Source organism: Euprymna scolopes, chromosome 40, assembly GCF_053919585.1.
Source record: "Euprymna scolopes isolate OS-2025 chromosome 40, ASM5391958v1, whole genome shotgun sequence".
Lineage (NCBI taxonomy): Eukaryota > Metazoa > Mollusca > Cephalopoda > Sepiida > Sepiolidae > Euprymna > Euprymna scolopes.
In genome coordinates, this window is record NC_136521.1 from 27,186,590 (window position 1) to 27,206,452 (window position 19,863).

General features: G+C 35.2%; 1 protein-coding gene across 1 annotated transcript in view; it reads left to right on the forward strand.

The window, feature by feature from the left end:
* Positions 1 to 19,863, forward strand: part of LOC145265457 (cathepsin Z-like) — a 61,159-nt gene that overhangs the window by 22,715 nt on the left and 18,581 nt on the right. The window contains exons 2-3 of the mRNA XM_080121316.1: positions 1,184 to 1,302; positions 17,849 to 18,073. Of these exons, the coding sequence (XP_079977442.1) occupies positions 1,184 to 1,302; positions 17,849 to 18,073 (344 nt within the window). The remainder of the gene's footprint in view (positions 1 to 1,183; positions 1,303 to 17,848; positions 18,074 to 19,863) is intronic.

The window sequence follows — 19,863 nt, forward strand, 5'->3', positions numbered from 1 at the left end:
TTAAAGTTCAGAAGGTTGGAATTTATGCTTGTTGTTTTTTATATACAGAAATGTTAAAAGTATTATTGGACGCGTCAATAAGGACATCAAGAAATTACATTTTATTGTTTAACTCTACTGTAAATTTAAGGATTGAGTTTTTTAAAAAAAAAGGTACTTTAGTTGGTATATCATTTCATTATTTTCAGCTAAAATAAGAATGTCGTCCACATAGCGTCCATATATACAGGGCTTTATATTATTTATAAATATTTTGTTCTCTAAATCAACCATGTAGAATTCACTTAGGGTCGGTCCAAGGACTGATCCCATTGCCACTCCGTCTATTTAGGTGTATATGTTACCATTGGGGTCATTGTAGCAAGATGAAATGACTGCTTAAGAATGAAATTTGACAGCATGTAAAATACTTTTGCATATAATTTGATTTTTTTGTTAATAAATATTTGTTAAATAAGTATATTTTTATTTCCGTTTCATTTTTAAATAGATAATATCTGTTGAAAGATTGAGTGTATATTTCATTCAAATTAACTTCATATTTCTTGAGTAATACAAAAAAAAAACAAATGATTTTGTTACCCACTGTGTGTGTGTGTGTGTATAAAAATTATGCAAATTATGAATTACAAACATTTATTGTTCATAAAACAAGGAATACAAGATGAAATTATTTCCTTATTCCATGCAGTTTCAAAAACTTAACTTTTTCTTCAGAGGAAAAAGATTAGCAAAAGAATTTTGTATAACATTTCTAGTTAGTGCAAAATTTGAAAGTTTGAAATAAAGTAATGTTCGAAAGATTATAAAGAAATATATACAGACGCAAAATAGGATATTCAAATTGATGTCTAAGTGTGGAGATGCGGTTGGATAATAAAAAAAATCCACTCAAAGAAGCTGATTAAAAATTGGTAAAATTCATGAATCCATTGTTGGTGCGTACATCTGAAGACCTGGAATAAGAATATTCAGATTGTATGGATCAATAGTCTTTTGGAGGATTGGATTGAAAGTTCTGCAGAAAATATGTTAGTGTAGATACTATAGGTTGAAGAGAATTTGTTGAAATGTGTTGAATTTTTTAAGGTAAATGTAGATTTTCGTCATTCTTATAAAGTTTAGAATGGAAAATTTTGATTTGGTATTAATTTTTTTGTCTTTTATTTTTATATCTTTTTAGAACTTATCCCCGTCCGCATGAATATCTAAATGTAAAAGATCTTCCCAAAAATTGGGACTGGAGAAACATCGATGGCATTAATTATGTCAGTGCAACCCGGAATCAACATATTCCCACATGTAAGTGTTTTTTTTTCTTTTGCTTTAAACCTGTAAAATGATTTTAATATCAATATTACTTGTTTTAAAAAACGATGACATTTTTTCATGGGACATCAATAAAATTTCACATTTAAGCAATATGTTATCTATGAAGCAATTTTGAAAATAATTATGTGGAATGAGAACAAAATTAGCATTCCAATGCTGTTTTAATTTTATGTTTTTATGAGTCGAATGTTTTTATGAGTCGAATGTTTTTATGAGTCGAATGTTTTTATGAGTCGAATGTTTTTATGAGTCGAATGTTCTTATACTCCAATGCTGTTTTAATTTTATATGTTTTTATGAGTCAAATGTTTTTATGAGTCGAATGTTTTTATACTCCAAATTAAAAATGAAAAGATGCTCAAAACTGACAAACCAGAAAAGAAAACTTACTTTTCATTTTTATATTACATACTTTACATTCTGATTAAAATGCACAGAGTGAAATTTGATTTAATATGCTTGTGATCAAACAGCTATTTAAGTCCAGGTGACCAGTTCTTGTGTCAAAATTATGATTGATCAAAATTAATTAAAAGTACATAATTATTTATCACTATTCAGTCGTCGTTTGTGTGGAGATATATATACTAATTGGAAATAATTTCAAATATACTCCTATTTATAATTTTTATCATGAAAGAAATGTAAAAATTCGACTTTCTGTAGGATGTCAAGTATTGAAAGACTGGGTAGCATGGTGGTGTTTTCATAAAAAAGTATTTGTTGACAGAAAGTTGTAAAAACAGCAAATGGCATTAATGAATTTGAAAAATTAAAAAATAACAAACATAATAGATTTTCTTCATTTCATGAAATGGAAATAAAATTTTTAAAAAAAAATGAATACCTCATAGAAAGATGTATTTAAAAAATAATTTCATATTTTAAAAAGGTTTAACCATTTGATTTTAATTTCGTTTCTTTACGTCTCAGTTACTTTATGAATTGATAATTGTCCCTATAATACCCCAAATAGAATTATAGGAAAATTTTAATGACATCATTAGTTTCTTTGAAAAATTTAACTCTGAAGTATGTAACTTTATATTTGAATATGTAACTTTATATTTGCTTCGTTATTTCAACATTTCCTATAACAATACTCTATCCCAAATATTGATGCTATCATAATAGAATCTCCATAAAATTTTTTTTATTCATATATATATATATATATATATATATATATATAATGTTTTCCAAATCAAGTATAACAATTATTTTTATACGTACAGACATTAGTGTTTCATGCTTATGCAATCATCAGAAGTGATAATTACTGCTCGTGGAAAGATTCAAACTCAGTCCCAAAACTACCATTGTCTTCATAGGTTGTATTTTTCCTCCAGGCCACCAGCATTTAAAATAAGAATTGAAATAAATTAAGTACTTATATATAACATTTTTCTTAATTTCCTAAACAGGGCCCTATCGTTGTGAAGTTCGACCTTTAAGACAACCAATATCGAATAATTGGCTAAAAACATTTATATCTTCACCTTCAACTGGGACTTTTCTATAGGGGGGGTGTCGCTTTTTTTCGCTGATATTTTTTAAAGTCATCCTCTCCTTTCTACGTCACTTCCGATTTGGCAGTGGTCGTAACGACAAAGACGTCAGGGTTTTTTTTCCTGTTCTTTTTGTCCTTTGCGGTACGGGTTCGAACCTGCCTTTCTAGTACAATTTTTTTTTTTTTTTGCTCAACACACACATCAAAACACCCGGGCAACGCCGGGCTGAAATGCTAGTATATATATATGTATATATATATATATATATATATATATATATATATTTGTTATAAAGGGAAATAACCGAAGAGAAAAGAGTTATCTCCCCTGGATCGGAAGGTGGGGGAAGACTTTTCAAGATTGTTGACACAGCATTTCACATAATCTGTTGCTCTAAAGTTTTACTATTTTTCTGTTTAAAAAAATAAATAATTTTGTGCCAAAACAATGTCTTCTTGTAATTCCCACATTTAACAACCAGTTATATTCCGTGACGACATAACAGATTTAGCGACGAGGATGAGATGAACTTGGATTAAAAAAAAATAAATAAACAAGACCTTGTCGGATGAAAGCCTTAGAAAAAAAAAATCCAACGGACTTGTCTCTTCGAAAAGAAAAAAAATTTTTCCTTTTGTGCACAGCACAAAAAAAAAAAAAATAAAACAACCTCATTATTTCGTCGTCATGAATCCAAATTTACTGGAAAGGATACTTAGAAATCAACAAAAAAAATTCATAGAAACATTAACGTTTCAATTTCAAGCACAATTGGCTTCGTCAATTGTAAGTAACTCCTTTGATAATATTATAAATTCTATCACCGATTTTCAATTCAGTCCTGAATTAAAACATTTTCCGTTTGGTTTGACTGATGGAAAAATATGTTTAAAAATGATTTTAAAGGAAAAAAAAAACAATGACTGGGAAAGACGGTTATTGCTTAGAAAACTGGGTTCTATTGAACATGAACATTATGCAAACTTCGTTCTACCAAAGAAACCAGAGAATTTCACATTTGACGAAACAGTAGCCCAGTTAACCGCCATCATCATTGTTTAATATCTGATACAATTGTTTGAAGTTGACGAAAAGCGTTAATTATGATTTTATCAAATATGCTGGAGTAATTAATGTTCAGTGTGAAAATTTTTTACTGAAATAACTCACAGCGGACCAGTTTATATGCCTTATTTTTATCGCAGGGCTACAAGCTCCAGCAGACGTTGATGTGCGCACACATTTACTGTTTATGTTAAATAAAGATAAAGAAATGATGGTGCAAATTCTGACCACAGAATGTCAATGCTTGATAAATCTTAAACGGGACACTGCCATGGTGCAACAACAACATTCTGCTATTCCATTTGTTTTCAGTTTAAAATCTGTACAAAAATTCCCGACTGGAAAGAATAAAAAGCCGCCAACATCCTATTGATCATATGGTGATATGCATTATACGGGTTTTTGCCCTTTTAAAAGACACATGCGTCAACTTTGTTCATGTCGTAGTCACAGGGACGGATTTTGTGAAAAAAATAACTTTAAAACTACCAGGATGAACTCTTCACTGACGAGAGGCAAAACTCATAAGAAAATGACAACGCGTTTCCAAAAATCTACCACAAATTCAATTTTTGCTACGTTTAATGTAAATTTTGAAGCTCATAGGAAATATATAATTGTTGAGATAAACAACAAGCCAATAAAATTTCAATTCGATACTGATTCTGACATAACTCTGATTTTACAGTCAACATGGAAGTTATTAGGAAAAAAAATTTTTCAGGGTTATGCTATGTTTCTGATTCATTAATTCTGGATCTTCTTGGTTTGGATTTCATTGAGGAACTTGATCTTTTCAATGTTCCACTTAATACAATTTTCAATTTTTTCAATGTTAATGCTGCAACAGATGTTGAAACATATTTTAAGAACATTCTTAAAACAAAGTTTAGCAACGTTTTTCAAGAAGGTCTTGGATGCTGTACGAAAGTCAAAGCAACTTTAAAAGGCTGATGCAAAGCCAGTTTTTAGATCAAAGCGTCCTGTACCATATGCAACTTTATCAGATGATTTGTTCTCAAAACTCAACGGTGGAACTTGTTTTGCAAAATGAGACATTGCAGATGCATATTTACAAATATTATCTATGCTGTAAAAAGATTTCACAAAATGCTATACGACCGTCATTTTAATCTGATCACAGACCACAAGTCTCTAACAAGTATTTTTGGTTCAAAGGAAGGAATTCCTTTTTATACAGCAAACTACTTACAAAGATGGGCAACTATGCTGTGGATTATGATTTCTCCATAAAATACCAACCAGGCAGCAAAATTGGCCCAGCAGATGCGTTATCTGAAGTTGTCTCTGGACTTGTTTCCACAGTGTGGGTTAGGGTTAGGGTTAGGGTTTGTTTCCACAGTGTGGGTTAGGGTTAGGGTTTGTTTCCACAGTGTGGGTTAGGGTTTGTTTCCACAGTGTGGGTAACCCGATGGTCACTGCAGACCCACTACTACGAAAAGTTCCACTCTACCAACTGACCTAATAAGTGCACTAATCAGAAACTTTAACCATTTTTTCAGCAAAGATCTTTTTTGTCTGAGACTAATGGAATTCTATTTTTTGCTGAACGTGTTCTTGTTCCATTCTAATCTTCAAAATAGAATCCTTAGACAATTTCACGGGACATCAAGGAATTAATCAGATGAAAACCTTGACTCGTGGTTATGTATATTGGCCAAGTATGGCCAATTAGAGGATCTTGTCGGGAGTTGCTCCAAATGTCAACTAGTTGCAAAGTCCCCCTGGAAAACTACATTGCATTCATGGCCAACTCCAGAAATTCCTCACGACTGCACATTGATTTTGCAGTACCAATAAATGGACAAACTTGTTGATTCTTACAATAAATGGCCAGAAGTCTTTCAAATGAGCCACATCTCATCAAAAGAAACTGCCCAAATGGAAAGTCTCCTGCTGAAGCACTTATGAATAGGAAACTACGTTTGCCAATTGATGCTATTCGCCCATCTACATTTTACAGAAGAAACAAAATGATGGAAAACCAGTTTAATTGCCATTATGGAGCAAAACCCCTTAAATTCCTTCCAGGAAAACCTGTATTCCATAATGGTAGATAAACATCGCATAATACACCATTCTGGCAATGTCGTCTATGACGTGGATGTTCAATCATCTATTTGGGTTAGGCATGCGAATCAGCTTCGTCAGTCATCCCTTGCAGAGCGACGTCCAAATGATGCAACCATCCCTTTACATGTGTTACTGGAACCATTCGAATTGCCCCAAAGTGTTGCAGTCATAAATAATAAACAAAGCAAGTCTCACATCAAAGTCCAAACAAGAAAAATCCAGCGAATTTGTAAGCCAAAACCAACCTTACAACTAGATCCACATAAAACCTCTTACAAGGATCACATTTCAAATTGGAGGTGTTATAAAGGGAAATAACCGAAAAGAAAAAAGTTATCTCCCCTGGATCAGAAGTGGGAAAGACTTTTCAAGATGGCTGACACAGCATTTCGCATAATCTGTTGCTCTAACGTTTTACTATTTTTCTGCTTAAAAAAATAATTTGGTGCTAAAACGACATCTTCCTGTAATTCCCACATTTAACAACCAGTTATAATACGTAACGATATAAGATATATATTAAAAAGTTTGACTCATGTCCATGTAACCTACATCTAAAATAAAGTGTTTAGATCGAAAATTGGTGGAGGAGTTTGGTAGAGTCTGCAAAGGCCAACTCTTTCAACTTCGACTGCTTGAGAGCTAAATTTTGATAAAAAAATCCAAAAACTGATTAGGAAGCTTGCTTCATGTCTGATTACCCTTTATGTAAAATGTCAAATGTTTAGCAGGGTTGCGGAGTTGGAAGGAGTCAGAGGTTTTAGCTAGAGTCGGATTTCTAAGAGTACAAGGAGTCGGAGTCGGAATTTTTATCTGACTCCGACTCCTTAAGTCCAATGAATTTATTTTTTTACATGGTTTTCCTGTTTTGTTTTACCATTTTTTTTAATTACATTTTCACACCAAACAAGGTACATTGCAACTTTTATGTAGGAGACTACTATCAGGGACCTAAGTTGCAGAGGTACTATGTAGGGAGTTTAGCAGCAAGATGTCTGTTTATATTACACTTGAATTTCTGCATGTCAGTACAGTTGGGGAAGCAGGAACTGGGAAGAGAATTCCAAATTCTGGAAGTTCTGGGGAAGAAACTATTAGAGTAGAAAACTTTCTTACATCTGGGGATCTCTACTGTGTAGGGGTGGGACTTCGCTACTTGTCGGGTTTGTCGGGGGTATTTTCATCGAGGGAATACAAGAGCTTGTAGTTCATCAGAGCATCCACCATTAAAATACTATTAGACTTATCAGGTTGGCGACTATGAAACATTGTTCAGGAGCGTGAGACTAGTAGCAGATGCACCAGCCGAAATGTGACAGCAGTACTCGATACATGGGTGGATGGTGGCTTTGTAGAGGTACAGGATAATTTCAGGCATAAGTAACTTTCTAGCTAGGTAGAGAGAGCCCACCTTCTTTGCAGCAGCTTTGGCAATGATCTCAATGTATTCATTTCAACTCATGTTCACTGTGAACGTTAAACTGAGGAGTTTGAATGAAGTATTTTCAAGTAATGTATCTTTAGCCATTGCTATTGGTGGTTGGTAAGGTTTCATGTAATTATTAAAGGAAATGAGCTTTGTCTTGGCAGCTTTGGACGTTACCATCCATTTCTGACCCCATTCCACTACAGACTGAAGGTCTTCCTCTAGGGTTTCCGACATTGCCTTAGATATGTGCTCATTAGTTTTCCCCATGTGCCTGCTATAGAGCGTGATATCATCATCGGCAAATATACCCATGTCAGAGGCAATTTTATCAGGTAAGGATCGGTCCCTGAAGTACACCTGCATTTATATCATATTGTTTGAACAACCTGGATTCTTCTCTCATTTAAGAAGGATTTAATTATGTTAAGTATTCGTCTAGTAATACCATAGATTTTGTTTTCGTGAGAAGACTATAGTGCCATACCCTGTCAAACGCCTTAGATATATATAGGGCTACTGCTCTCTGCTCCCCTGCCTTATCCAGTGCTTGGTATATACGTTCAGAGATTACAGTTAGAATATCTGCAGTAGAACGGGCTTGCCTAAATCCATATTGATGGTCAAACAGAAGTTTAGCAGTTGTAAGGTGATGGACTAGAGCTTGATTAATTAAAGACTCAAATATTTTGACGAAAAGCGGGAGGAGGTTAATTAGGCAATAATTAAATGGTCAGTTCGTTCGCCAGATTTTTTGTAAACTGGTATCACAGAAGTAGTATTCCAGCTGTCAGGAAAGCAAGATTCGTTAAGACATTTGTTAAAAAGTTTAGAGAGAACTGGAGCAACCTCAGCGGAGCATTTTTTTAATAGCACAGTCGGGATGAGATCAGGTCCACATGCTTTTGAGGTGTCTAGGTTTTTTATGATATCATGTACTTCAGAGGGGGTGATTTTCAGTGATTTCTGTCCACAGAGGAAAATCAGGGAGGGAATGGTTTGCTGGGTCCAAGGTAGAGTTTGAAGGAAAATAACAGAAAATAACGGGCAAACATGTTAGCTTTCTCAGTTGCTGTGCAAACAACCTCATGATTGATGGATAGTGGGGGAATTATTGATTGCCCATTATTTACTATACTATTGTAGATTTTCCAGAAATCATGAGTTCCTAATTTCTGCGCTTCAATGCATTTCCTGATGGTTTCAGTATATTTACTCTTAGCTGTAGCTACTTCTTTCTTGCAATTATTTCTAGCTTCTATATACTTTGTCTGTTTGTACAGGACTTATGCTGGATAAATCTATGGTATGCATGTTGCCTCTGAGCAATGGCAACTGCATAAGTAGAAGTAAACCATTGGGAAGGGTGGGGTTTGCTATAGAACTTCCATGTAGGAACATGTGCTTCAATTGCTGCTTTGAACCATTCAGTAGTCTCATTTACGCACTATTTTGCAGGAAGCAAAAAGATATTTCCCCAATGGGGCATCTCTGATGCGATCTCTAATGGCATCCCAGTCAGCCTTTTTTTTTAGTACGTTGTCGTTTTGAGCAATGGCTCTTCAACTTGGGGTCGAACGTTTAGAGTGATTCTATCATTATCACAGCATGATCAGCATTCCTAAGTGGGCAATCAGCATTTGTTACACGATCCTCAGGATCTCTTTTCAGAAATAGATCCGGAAGTAAGGCTTAGGATTAGGCACAGAAAAAGAGTGGGGGAAATTATTGATAGTGGTTTCAGATAGACGAGTATTTTTCATGAATGTTTGACGAGGAGGGATCATAGATTGGAGCTCAGACAGGCATCTGCCATGAAAATAGTGATAGAGTAAAGACGGGCTCATAACGTCTCTTCTGTGGGAAAGAGGTTGCAGGGAAGAGAAAAGGGCACCCACACCAGGTTACAAAATCTATTTTGAACTTTGTCGAAGCATGATAAGAGTTTTCCAGCAGCTCCTGCCCAGATGTGGCAACAGTACTCCATCTGTGGATGTACCTAACTCTTACTTAGGAAGAGAATTGCATCTGCAGTGAGATATCTACTGGAGCGCTAGGAGAATCCCACCATTTTTCCAGCCCAGAAACTTGTCAAAACATGGAGCCTCCCTAAGACGAGAGCCATTCATTTCAATTGATGCCAGATATGAGATCAGAGCATTGATGATATAAAGATAGAAGCTTGGTTTTAGATGCATTAAAATTAACCAGCCACTTCTTTCCCCATTGCACCACATGCTCCAGATCAGAGAGGAGAGAATCACAAAGAACTTGGTCATTTACGGCCTTTGATGTGTTGACATAGATGGTAATGTCATCAGCATAAATGTCTTTGAATGATCTTAGGATGTGATCATTGATGTAGATCAGTAAGAGAGTTGGGCCAAAGATGATCCCCTGAGGGACTCTGGCATCAATACTGTGAACTTTTGAGTTCTGCCCATCAACCACTACTCTTATGAACCTATCAGAGAGAAATGATTTAATAATTGAGAAAACATTTCCAGCTATACCGTAGCTGGAGATCTTGTGAAGAAGGATTTTATTCCATACCCTATCAAAGGTCTTTGATATGTCAAGAGCAATTGCCCTAGAAAGGAAGCCTCTGTTGAGAGATTCGCTAATCCTATGAGATATAACCATTACCTCATCTGCTGTAGATCTAGCAGAACAGAAACCATATTGCATGTCACTAAGAAGGTTATTTTTGCTGAGATGGTTAACTACTTCTCCATTTAACATGGATTCCAGCAACTTACTTATGACGCACAGGAGATTTATTGGTCTGTACTGAGAGGAAGATGACCAATCACCTGAATTTATAAATACAGGGCATACTGGTGAGGTTTTCCAGGGTTTTGGGAAGCAATTCTCTTTAAAACAATGCTTAAACAGCTTTGTAATTATGGTTGATGCTTTTTCAGCACTATAACTGAAATGACATCAGGGTCAGTTGCTTTATTGGAATCAAGGTTTTTGATTAGCTTGGAAACATCACACACAGATATTTGTATGTAGCATTTCTGTGTGTTTTCTGATAAAAGAGGAAATACGAAGTGTTGACGGCCTTAGTCACATAGGGTATAATTAGTTGCAAAGTTCTTGACAAAGAGTTTGGCTTTGTCTGATGCTGACGAGATTACCTCAAGTCCATTGATGATGGTTAGGATAGAGCACATGATTCTGTTCAGAATCCTGTTTGCTATTTGCCAAAACTGGTGGTAACCAAGCTGCTGCTCAGCTACTTTGGACTTGGACCGACTGAGCATACAACTCTCTTGCATTCTTAATTACTCTTTTACTGTGATTGCTGGCAATCCTGGAATCGTCTTTAGTCTGTACAGCTTCATATTTTTCTTTTGATCCTCTTTCCAGAAAGGCAATATTATCTTTTTAAAAATTTCTTCTCTGTATAATATGTGTCTTTACTCCCCTCTTCTGAAGAGAAGCGTTTGACTTCGAAATGCCATGGGCTAAAGAGGTTTCTCTGTCTCGAAATATTGTAATCTCTTTGGAACTGAAAGCATAATAAAATTTAATTGTAATTTTTTTTTATCTAATCTATGAACTTAGTTTGTGTTTTTAGATGTATTTATAGTGTATTTTAAACCACATTTCCAAACTCCCAATCTTATCTGGATTCATTTTAACTGACGACTCTACTCCCCATGTTATACAACAACATATGATAATGAAATATTGTAAGATGGACTTGCCTTTATTAAAAAAGCTTTAAATCTATTTAAAATTTTAGTCATCCCTTAATCTGCCTTTAAAATAGATATTATTAAAAAATTAATTTATTTTATTATATTATTTTATTCCATTTCTATATTCTGTGCTATCTACCCACTTGAAACTATTTTCCTAGATTTTTCTCGCATGTCATTTGTTTGTAATATATTAGTTATAGTATACTATATATGTATTCGTAATAGTTAGCAATATATGTATATACACAATGGAAAAAGTGCAAATATGCATCTCTTTTCTAGTATTCATCACCTTTGGTAAATGAGTTTGTATGTTTGAAATTATTAATACAGAAATCAAATATTATACTGTCTCAATTAAATAAAAGAAGGAGACATTTAAATCAAAGCACACATTTGGCTCTTAAAGCAGATCTTCCCTCCCTTCCTCTTACTGCTCTCAAATAAACCCTAATCTTTGCACTCCAATTCATTCCATGTGGAGACACTGATCTTTTAGCTAGACCATAGACTCTCAACCTGGGGGCCATGGCAATAATTTAGGGGGGCCATGGTGGAATTTTCTTTTTTAATTGATTAAGTTGACAATAAAATTTTGTTACCTACATAATATTGTTACGAATGTGTGTGTACGTGTGTATGTATGTATGTGGGAGAGAGGTGATCGAATTATCTCAGTGTGGCCTTGGATATCAGCACGTAAACATGTGGGTATAATTGATTCTGAACCATACTGTATACTGTTTTACTTATTTTGTTCGACAATTATAAATGCGGTCGCTGTTTTCGTGTGTGAAATATTTGTGCACTTCCTTTATTATTTTCTAGCTGCTAGACCAACATGGGTCGCTCGAAGAACACCAAGTTAAGTGCATCTATATATACCTGTGTTGTGTGTAACCTCTTTATGTAGATCTAGTCCTACAATTTCTTTTGTTTTCTTTGCTTTATATTCTCTTACATATTCAAATAATTATTAATATCCTATTCATTTATTTTAAACCAAATTAGTTATCACAGTACTTGAAAGATAAAATTTCTTGTAAATGTTAGAGGTGCTCTATCTCCAATCCTGCTCTTATTTCTGAAGAATAGAGAAAAACTTTAAAGTAAGATACTCAATATCTTTATCCATGCGAGGGCACAGAAATACCTAGTGTAGAAGCCAGTTGGACGGTTAACCCTCTCGGCGTGATGGACGCGTAGATCTCGTCAGATCATCCATCTGAGAGAAAGAAAACTCTGATAAAAAAACTGAGAGAGGGAGGCCTCCTCAGTCATGGTTGATAACCTTCCTGGAGCTGGTGACTCGAACAAATTCCCGGCTTGCAAACATAACTTAAGGAGTAGATAGGCTCTTCCTATCAATGGCTTTCACACTTCTTCTTTGTCTATTAGCCAGGCCAGAGGTACAATACTAGGGACTCACCAGAGTCACGTTGTGCTTAGCCTTATTTCCTGACTAGGACATTGAACTCTGTTCCCCTATTCCCTATTTTAAATGCCTGTCTTTCTTTCAGAAACTGAGAAAATTTGCTTGCATTCTACTTGTGCTCACTAGACTTGTTTGGGCCGGTTTTGTCTGAGAGGCTGAGGGTAACTGATTGACAGTTTGTTTTGCTGCTGTTTCCGACTGACAGTACAGGTGCCCTAACTCTTTGGTAACACTTAGACGGGCTGCTCTATCATCAGATGTATAATATCAGGATAGTTTTAGTGCCATGTCATGCATGGAAAGGGACCCTGCTGCTATATCTGGTTGGCTTTCATGAGACCACACATTCTAGTATTAATGGACTACTGTGTGTGTATAATTGGCGTCAAAGCAGGCCCACTTTGCTCAGCACTCTTCCCCTAACCTAACATAAAACAAAAACATAATTAAATGACAACCCAAACAAATATCACGATAAAACAAGACAACCACCCAAACAAAACTAATTCGCCTCCACCCTTGAGGCTGACTTTCACAAATATCCGTGGGCTTAGAGGTAATATAGATGATGTAGAGTCTTACCTTTTAATAAACTCCCCGGATATCTTAGCATTAAGTGAAACAAACTTACATTCTTCAATCCCCTCCAACTACTTTAACATTACAGGTATCTCCCTCTTTGCCATAAGAACTCTGATAGATGTATGCAAGCGCTTAGAGTCAATATTCGTAGCATCCTCCCTTAAGCTAGAGAGAAAAATCTTGAATCGGATGACCAGGCTTTTAAGTGCTTTCGACTAACATTTCATCACTGCATTAGTTATATTTTCTCTGCTGTTTTTTATCAAGTCAGGATTGTATCCTAATCGATCATGTTTCTGGTAGTATAGATGCAGCACTCTCCTTCGATAGTAATACTCAAATACATGCGTTTGCTGACTTTAACATCCACCATAAAACTTGGCTTGGTTTCTCAGGTTACACAGATGCAGCTGGACACTTTACTAATAGCTTCTCTATAGCCCATTCCCTCACATAGACAGTAATGTTTCCAACTGGCCTACCAGATCGTGAACCTCAGCAGGTTTCACTTCTAGACCTATTCCTCACCACAATACTTGAGGATTGTGTGACTAATGTCCACAATCCACTTGGAAATGCAGACCACTTAGTGGTGTTAGTTAACATCACATTTATATCCCAATCTGAAGGTGAGGAATCATTGCTCAAAACCACAAGGTACTACAGCAGGGCTTACTAGGAATCCATTAGAGAATACATCTGAGATGCCCCATGGACCGATATCTTCTCTCTTCCTGCTGAACAGAGTGCCAATTAGACAACTGAATGGTGCAAAGCGGGAATTGAAGCACATGTTCCCACACGGAAGTATTATAGCAAGCCCCACTCACCCCCATGGTTCACTACAGATTGTGCAGCTGCTATGGCACAAAGATAGCATGCATTCTGCCAGTTCGTACGTCATAAGTCAAATACAAATAGTCAAAATTCGTAGATGCTAGAAATGATTGTAAGAGAGAAATAGTAACAGCCAAAAGAAAGTAGGCTGAAATAATCAGGAAACGCATAGAATCGCCAAAGATAGGAACTCGTGATTTCGGAAAAATCTATAATTGTGTAGTGAATAAAGGACAATCAGTAATTCCTCCACTGAGCAACAACCAGAAGGTTGCATGCACGGTAACGGAGAAGGCGGAACTGCTGTCCTGGCGATTGCCTCTAACTCCACCTTAGAGCCAACAAACAACTCCCTCCCAAATTTCCCTATGCGGACTAAAGCCACATTAGATGATGTAAAAATCACCCGTTCGCATGTCTGCGATATCATAAAAAACTTAGACACCTCAAAAGCATGTGGGCCTGATCTCATCTCTGCTATACTAATTAAGAAATGTTTAATTGAGCTAGCCCCCATACTTTCCAAGCTCTACAATCTAATAGCTGGAAGATGGCCTCTGGTGTACAAATATACAGGAATTCTGATGAAAGAACAGACCCTCTCAATTATTGCTCTATTAGTCTCTTTCCCTCTTCACTAAAATATTTGAGACCTTAATCAAACACTAGTTCACCACCTCGCAAAGGCAAATCTGCTCTCTGACAAACAGTATGGATTCAGGCAATGTCGTTTTACTGCATATATTTTAACATTTATCTGTGAATGCATTTACCATGTATTGGATAAAGCGGGTGGAGCCACAGCTGTAGCCCTTGATGCATCCAAGGCCTTTGACAAAGTCTGGCACAAAGGGCTGCTAATGAAAATTAAATTGTACGTTATAACTGGACGTATAATAAATATAATTGGATCCGTCTTAGACAATAGAAGCATACAGGTTGTCATTGATGGACATACATCCAAGCAGCATAACATTAATGCGGGAGTGTCTCAGGGGTCGATCCTTGGACCATTATTATTCCTGATATTCAAAAACGACCTCCCTGATAATATTGTGTCCGAGATGGGTATATTTGCTGATGATACAATGCTCTATAACATGCATTATGAAAGAACAGATGTACATAAATATAAGACAATGGCAAAATCATTAGAAAATGACCTTCTAGAAGATTTTCCCAAATGTCAATAACCCTTATGTCAAATTTCAAGCCTGTAGACCGAAAATTGACAGTTATTTGGTAGGGAAATGTACACAGACACACACACACATTTTCACTTTTATAGCTATACTAGCAGTTCAGCCCGGCTTTGCTCAGGTTTATAACTTTATATTAAAAAGTGTGTATATGTACGGTAATGTCTTTTTGTATTATAGGTTTCCTTAACAATTGAGAAAAGTTGGTAGAGACTGCAGAGGTTAATATTTTTAAAATTTGACCCCAATTTTGACCTCTTAACATTTATTGTTTTGAGCTCAAATAGAATTAAAATGTTTGACCCATGTCCAAGTAACCTATATTTAAAATTTCAAGTGTTCAGACCCAAAATTCGTGGAGGAGTTTGATCAGTCTGCAAAGGTAAATTCTGTCAACTTTGACCTCTTGGAAACCAAATTTTCGCCCCAAAACTGATTAAAAAGCTTGCTGCATATCATGCCCTTTATGTAAAATTTCAAATGTTTATACCCAAAATAGGCTCAATAGTAAGCTAGAGACTGCAAAGGTCTAATCTTTTGAACTTTAACCCCTTGGAACCTAAATTTTCAGCAAAAAAAAAAAAAAACAATTAAAAAGCTTGCCCTATGTTTGCAAACATTTTATGTAAAATTTAAAATGTTTAGACCAGAAATTGGCTGAGTAATTTTGTAGAGACCACAGAGGTTAGATTTTTAAAACTTTGACCCCAATTATGACCCCTTAGCATTTATTGTTTTGGGCTCAAACCAAATAATAAAGTTAGATCGATGTCCAATTAACCTATATATAAAATTTCAAGTGTTAGGCTCCAAATTGGTAGAGGAGTTTGGTAGAGTTCTCAAAGGTCAAATCGTTGAACTTTGACGCCTTACCAACCAAATTTCTGGCCGAAAAACACACACGCAGACCTTTTATTATAGATATATAGATTGATTATTTATTATGGTTGCTTTAATTATTTTAATATATTATTTATATATGTTATGGTTGTTTTCATTATGTTTATATTATATTACTAGCAGTTCAGCTTGGCTTTGCTTGGGCTGTATGTAATGTTCATAACTTGCCTTACATGTGAATACACTTCATGTAAGATTCCGAATGTTTAGACTAAAATTTTGTAGAAATCGCAGAAGTGAATTTTTTTAACATTGACCCCAATTTTGACCTCTTAACATTTATTATTTTGGTCTCCAATCAAAATACAAAATTTTACCCATGTCCAAGTTACCTACATCTAAAATTTCAAGTCTTTAGACCAAAAATTTACGTAGGAATTTGATAGAATTTGCAAAGATCAACTCTTTCAACTTTGACCTTTTGGCAGCCAAATTGTCGCCCCAAAACTGATTAAGATGCTTGCCACATGTCTGAATACCTGTTATGTATAAATTTCAAATGTTTGACCTAAAATTGGCTGAAAAGTTTGCTAAACACAGCAAAGGTCAAATATTTTGAACTTTGACCCCTTGGCAGCTCAAACTTTTGATCCAAACCAATATAAAAGCTTGCCTTATGTCTGAATACCCTTGATGTAAAATTTCAAATGTTTAGACCAGAAATTGGCTGAGTAATTTGGTAGAGACCGCAGGGGTCAAAGTTTTTAAAAACTTTGACCCCAATTTTGATCCCTTAACATTTATTGTTTTGGACTCAAATTAAAAAGTTTGATCCATGTTCAAGTAATCTACATTTAAAGTTTCAAGTGTTTAGGCTCGAAATTGTTAGAGGAGTTTGGTAGAGTTCTCAAAGGTTAAATAGTTGAACTTTGACCACTTGACAGCCGAATTTCTGGCCGAAAACTGATTAAAAAGATTTTCCCAAATCTCAACACCCTTTATCTCGAGTCTCTAGACTGAAAATTGACAGAGTTATTTGGTAGGGAAATGCGCGCGCACACACACACACACACACACACACACACACACTTTTATAAAAATATAGATACTCTATATATATTTTATATACTATGTGTGTATATATATATTTATTTATACTATATTATTTTTATATATTATGGTTTCTTTAATAATTTTTATACTATATTATTCATATATATTAGGATTGCTTTATTATTTTGATACAATATTATTTATATACTAGCATGGGTGCCTGGCGATGCCCAGGTGTTTTGAGGTGTGTGTTGAGCAAAAAAAAAAAGTGGTAGTAGGAGGGCAGGCTCGAACCCATACCACAAAGGAAGAAAAGAACAGGAAAAAAATGTGACGTCTTTGCTGTTACGACCACTGGGAAACCGGAAGTGACGTTGGTTTAAATTAAGGCTAGACAATCGAACAGAGGGGATGACTTTCGAAAATACCTGTGAAAAAAGCGACCCGTCCCTGTAGAAAAGTGCCGAGTTGAGGATGAAGAAATTAATGTTTTTAGTCAATTTTTTGGTATTTGTTGTCTGAAAGGTCGAGTTCAAAACGATACTGATTTTGTGAAAATCCGTTTTAGGCAGACAAGCAAACATACAAATCCCCATACCCTGTATATCAAATTTTGAGTGTGGAGACTAAAAATTGACAGAGTTGTTGTGTAGGGAAATGTACACAGACAGACACAGACAGACATTTTCACTTTCATAGATATATAGATAATATGGTTACTTTGTTTTGATACTATATTATTTTTATTTGCTTTATTTAAGATTGTGGCTCTTGCTGGGCTATGGGATCAACAAGTGCAATTGCTGACAGAATCAACATTCTTCGGAAAGGTGTTTGGCCATCGGCATATCTCTCGGTTCAAGAAATAATTGACTGCGCAGAAGCTGGCAGTTGTCATGGTGGTGATGATTCTGGTGTCTACAGCTATGGACATGAACATGGTTTAGTTGATGAAACATGCAACAACTATCAAGCTAAAGATCAACGTAAGTTACTCTCCTTCATCATCATCATCTTCATGATCATTATAAGACCGATTTCCTTTTTTCATGCTGGCATGAGTGTTGCATTCTCAAGCTTGGCTCATACATACAGAAAGTTCCACAAATTATCGGTTGCTGTTTTTTTCCATATATGCTTGTGTGATAATCATCCTGATCTGAGAGAATCCCGTTTTATATTATCAGCTCGAGATGTTTCCCAACTGGCTGTCTCATCTATCACTCTCTTGGTAAAAGATGGCTAATTTCTAGGTAGTTTGATGGTGATGGGCTTACTCAGACGGATTGAGAAAGGGACTTGAAATTTAGGATTTTCGGTCACAGGTAAATATATTGAGTAGACGGGGGAGTCAGAGTTAGATCAGAAGTAGACCAGCAGATTGGGTTGAGCAGATGATGAGCTGAGGAGTAGCAAATGACAATTGTTACTTGCTTTGAATACAACTCGTAAACTACACCCATCTATGATCACCAACATGAGAGATGACACAGAACAGGAAGGTGAAGATAAAACCATGGCACAAACATTGGGGTCGATGGGTATCAGAACACATAGTTTTACATATTTATTAAAAGATTTTAGAACATTCATGATTAAATCAGTGACAGAAAATATATTTAAACTAACGTTTCCATTTTGTTGATAATGTTGTTGCTGCTGCTGATGATGATTGACACCCTATTCAACATGAATTGACATGGTGTTGTCTTTGATGATTGTTAGCGAAATGTCCTGGAACATCCAAGCAATCTTTCGAAACTTGTTCTTGTGTCCATCATCTAAACAGTAAAAACTTGTTAGCACAGATTTGCAGAACATGATAACTTGTTTGGCAATCACACATCGAATTATCTTCAAAGTTTGTATTTCAAGTATTCAAATTATTGTTCTTGTCTTGAGTGTGATTTTTGCAACGTTTCGACCAATGAAACCTTCAACCTTCTTTAGATGTATTTTGTCAAACTCTGGAATCTTTCTATCAAACTTCAAAGGAAGTAATAATTTATAGAAAAAGCCAGACTAAACATTAAGTAAAATCTTATGTTTAAAAAAAAAACAAAAACAAACTTCTAAAATGATATGGAATTGCGACTGTGATTATTCACATAAGATTCATTTCAATAGTTACGCATATTGAATCTTTTTAATATGATTGTAGCACAGTAGAGATCAGCTAGACTTTTCTCTTTTTCTCTAATTCAATAAAAATCCCAGATTTAAACTATTTATACCAGATAGTAACACACTTTCATAATAGTGAAAAAATTTTGGTGCAAATCTGCAGTTCAACCTAAATAAAAACCCAAACTACAGAAAAATCTTTATGATGAACAACGCTATTGCCACTCTTTGGATGGCAATAACTTCCCCAAGGTTCCAGTCCTCTTTGCATGTCAATGAATGAAAATGTCATTCCAAAAATCACATAAATTGATCAAGTAATTTTATTTAATCAAGAAAATCATTTTTAAACAATTTTAAGTTATTAATGGGAAATCATAGGCATTATGAAGCTGATTTTGCAAGCTTTGATCACAGTTTATGTGATTTTTGGAATATGAAATCTCTGTTCTGTAACAGGTACATACATCATAAAACTTTTTCTTTATTTTCTTTATTTTTGTTTTTTTTTGTTTAGGTTGAACTGTGAACTTGCACCAAAAGTTTTGCCCCCCCCCTCCTCCCCACTCGGGTCACTTATGAGATTTTATACAACTTCAATTGTTTTTACTGGATTTTTATTTTATATATACAGTTTTAGTTTTTATGTAGG